The sequence below is a fragment of the Penaeus monodon genome, chromosome 29 (assembly GCF_015228065.2).
Source record: "Penaeus monodon isolate SGIC_2016 chromosome 29, NSTDA_Pmon_1, whole genome shotgun sequence".
Classification (NCBI taxonomy): Eukaryota; Metazoa; Arthropoda; class Malacostraca; order Decapoda; family Penaeidae; genus Penaeus; species Penaeus monodon.
Window position 1 is genome coordinate 29,578,866 of NC_051414.1, and position 3,421 is coordinate 29,582,286.

A 3,421-nucleotide genomic window follows, 5' to 3' on the forward strand; every position below is an offset into this window, starting at 1 on the left:
ATAGAGAAAACAGGCTGTGTGATAGGGATTAGGGATTAAAACACGTACAGATTGTTTGGCACTTATGATATACAATATATTTACAGGTGCCTTTGGATACTTTGAGGTAACACATGATATAACCAAGTACTGTAAGGCTGCTTTGTTCAGTGAGATTGGGAAACGAACTCCCATTGCTGTTCGTTACTCCACTGTAGGAGGTGAGAGTGGATCAGCTGATACTGCCAGGTAAGGTAGATGCTGTGGAAATTATGAATGGGAATGAGTAATTTCACAGTGCAAGATGTGTAGTTAACAGTTCAGAAGTTCTTTTTTGTCACTAATATCCGCTAAGGGTAGTTCTGTGAAATATGTAGTATAGAAATGAAAGTTACATTTTCATTCAAACCTTTACAATTTTTGTCACATTAAACTTAGTATATACTGTGGCTTTAGACCCTCATTATGGATATTATTATTTGATATATGCTTGCATTATTATGCTGTCAGCATGTGCAGGGGAATTATTCCAGGTTTCAAGTTCATTACTTATATATATAGTCTAGTATTTGCTTATAAGCTATCCTCCAGTATACTTAAAATCATGATTGAACATAAAAATTACCCTGCGTATAATATGTCTGAATTGTTGAAGCTGAGGCCAAGCATCAAATGAATAACGTATATAGTTAGTTAGGGCACTTGTAATTGTCCAGGGAACACATATTTAATTATCTTGTAAATGATGATATGAATACAGCAATACAATACATTTGATAGCAAGGAAAATAATTATAATGGTGTGTGCTTGTGGCCTTAGAATGATGGAAGTTAACACATTTCAGCATAGATACTTCTTTCTTCAAGTGAAAACCCAATATATTGGTATATTAAAAAACAAACAAACTTAATGATGATAACTATACTGAGAAAATTTACCAGAAACAATGGAACATTTCAAATAAAAGTAACCATTTGCATTGAGTTTCCAAATGCTTCACAAAGCCATGTTTTAAGTGCACATATTTTGTGTTCTAGGCTGTTTTTGGAATTTAAAACAAATGAAATATCATGTTGCTGATATTAAAACATGAATTTAGTTTTGTCACTTCCCATAATAATTTATTACTGCCTGAACATGAGGGTAAAGTTTATATATTAGAATTGGAGATTTATGCTTTGCTTCTTGTCTTGTAACAATTTTTACTGAAATGTGTATTTCTTTTGCTTACATTTGTATTGTTATGTATTGTTGATGGATTTTTTCTTTTTCTATGTATTATGATGCAAATAATTAATTGAAAAACTTTTGTTCAGGGATCCCCGAGGATTTGCTGTGAAGTTTTACACAGAAGAAGGAAATTGGGATCTTGTGGGGAACAACACCCCGATTTTCTTCATCAGGGATCCTATTCTATTCCCTTCCTTCATTCACACTCAGAAAAGAAACCCTGCAACTCATTTAAAGGTACTTTTTAAAATTTTTATTTCTCCATGTTCTGAAACTTCAACTGCCTTATTATTTTTTAGATTTAAGAGTAAGAATATTTGAAAAAGAATGAAATAAAATGTCAGTGCTCAGTGTCTCATTCAGTTAGTTTTGTCATTGTTTGAGTAAAGATTGATATTGGCAGCATTGCTTATTTTTTTCTGAATCTTTCAGGATGCCGACATGTTTTGGGATTTCATCAGCCTGCGACCAGAAACAACACACCAAGTGTCATTCCTCTTCTCTGACCGAGGAACCCCTGATGGCTATCGTCACATGAATGGCTACGGTTCACATACTTTCAAGCTTGTCAATGCAAAGGGAGAGGCTGTCTACTGCAAGTTCCATTACAAGACGGACCAAGGCATCAAGTGAGATCCTTTGATAATCAGTTAGGCTGTTCTGATGTTTATATTGCTTGCTTATTTAGCATTTCAGTGTTTGGGGGACCATACCATAAAAATGTACTTTGTCATAAAACATATGAGTCACTGATGATGTATTTCCTGTATTTTTCTGTATTAGTTCATAATTGTTTTTGAGATTTATTTATGACTTCCTTCCCCACTTTTTTTTAGATGTCTTAGCTGTAAAAAAGCTGATGAACTGGGAGGTTCTGACCCAGATTATGCAACAAGAGACCTATACAATGCTATTTCAAGTGGAGATTACCCCTCATACACTATGTATATTCAGGTACTGTTTTATCCACAGGATTTTTAAGAGATAAAATTTTTTAATTTGTCTATGTGAATGATAATGATATATGTGTAACTTTATTTATTTGGTACTGGTCTTGATTTTTATCAAACTTTCCTTTAACAGGTGATGACATTCGAAGAAGCAGAGAAGTGGAAGTTTAATCCATTTGACCTCACCAAGGTATGGCCACATGGGGAGTTCCCACTCATCCCTGTCGGCCGTCTCACTTTTGACCGCAATCCAAAGAATTACTTTGCTGAGGTAATGACAACTTTTGTTTGATATCTGTGAATCATTTCCTTGAGTATGAGAGATAGTATGACTGTGATTTGATATTTTTTATTTGTTTCTTTTTTATGGTAGGTGACGTTTATATAAAAGTATTCTTTAAATGTTCAGTGATTTATGAGTAGTATATGGTCTGATATTGTAAAAACAGTATTTTTAGAAATATGGCAAGATTGATGAAATTATTATTTTGTGTGTAATATGAGAAAATAACTTTGAACAGCTGCATTAGTATGAAAGAGAGTGCAAGGTGTTGATGTTCATATTTGTAAATTTTCCCTTTTTAACAAACCAGGTGGAGCAGATTGCATTCTCACCTGCCAACATGGTGCCTGGTATTGAGGCTTCCCCTGACAAGATGTTGCAAGGCCGCCTCTTCTCCTACAACGATACTCACCGTCACCGTCTGGGCGCCAACTACACTCAGATCCCAGTGAACTGCCCGTACCGTGCCCGTACAAAGAACTACCAGAGGGATGGCCCCATGTGTGTCGATGGCAATCAGGTGAGTTTTGGAAACTGAAAAATATAAGACTTCTGTAAATGACTAATAGCTTTTGCATGAAACTGTACTTGATGCTTCAGAAAGTAAGAATAGATGCATATGATACTGTTGTAATAAATAATTGAATAGCTTGTGGTTCTTTCAGTGTGCATTGTTTATTTTTTGTTTTAATGGGGTACATGGCTGAAAGATGGAAATATGAACAAACATAAATATATATTCATTTACTTTTTTCTCTTATTTCAGGACAGTGCTCCTAACTACTTCCCCAACAGCTTTAGTGGCCCACAGGACTGCAGGAAACACTCTGCTCCTAAATTTTCTGTTTCTGCTGATGTTGATCGCTACAACAGTGCTGATGAGGACAACTTTACCCAAGTTGGCATTTTCTATCGCCAGGTAGGGAAGTGCTTATGTTGTGTGAAAATTGGCTTTATAAGAAAAGTTTTTAACTTGAT

General features: G+C 35.0%; 1 protein-coding gene across 1 annotated transcript in view; it reads left to right on the forward strand.

Moving 5' to 3' along the window:
* The window catches only part of LOC119592124 (catalase-like), a gene marked incomplete in the record, with an annotated part of 13,019 nt that overhangs the window by 5,148 nt on the left and 4,450 nt on the right, over nt 1-3,421 (forward strand). Inside the window, 7 exon segments of the mRNA XM_037940946.1 lie at nt 87-228; nt 1,297-1,447; nt 1,643-1,839; nt 2,047-2,164; nt 2,294-2,431; nt 2,754-2,963; nt 3,210-3,362. Of these exon segments, the coding sequence (XP_037796874.1) occupies nt 87-228; nt 1,297-1,447; nt 1,643-1,839; nt 2,047-2,164; nt 2,294-2,431; nt 2,754-2,963; nt 3,210-3,362 (1,109 nt within the window).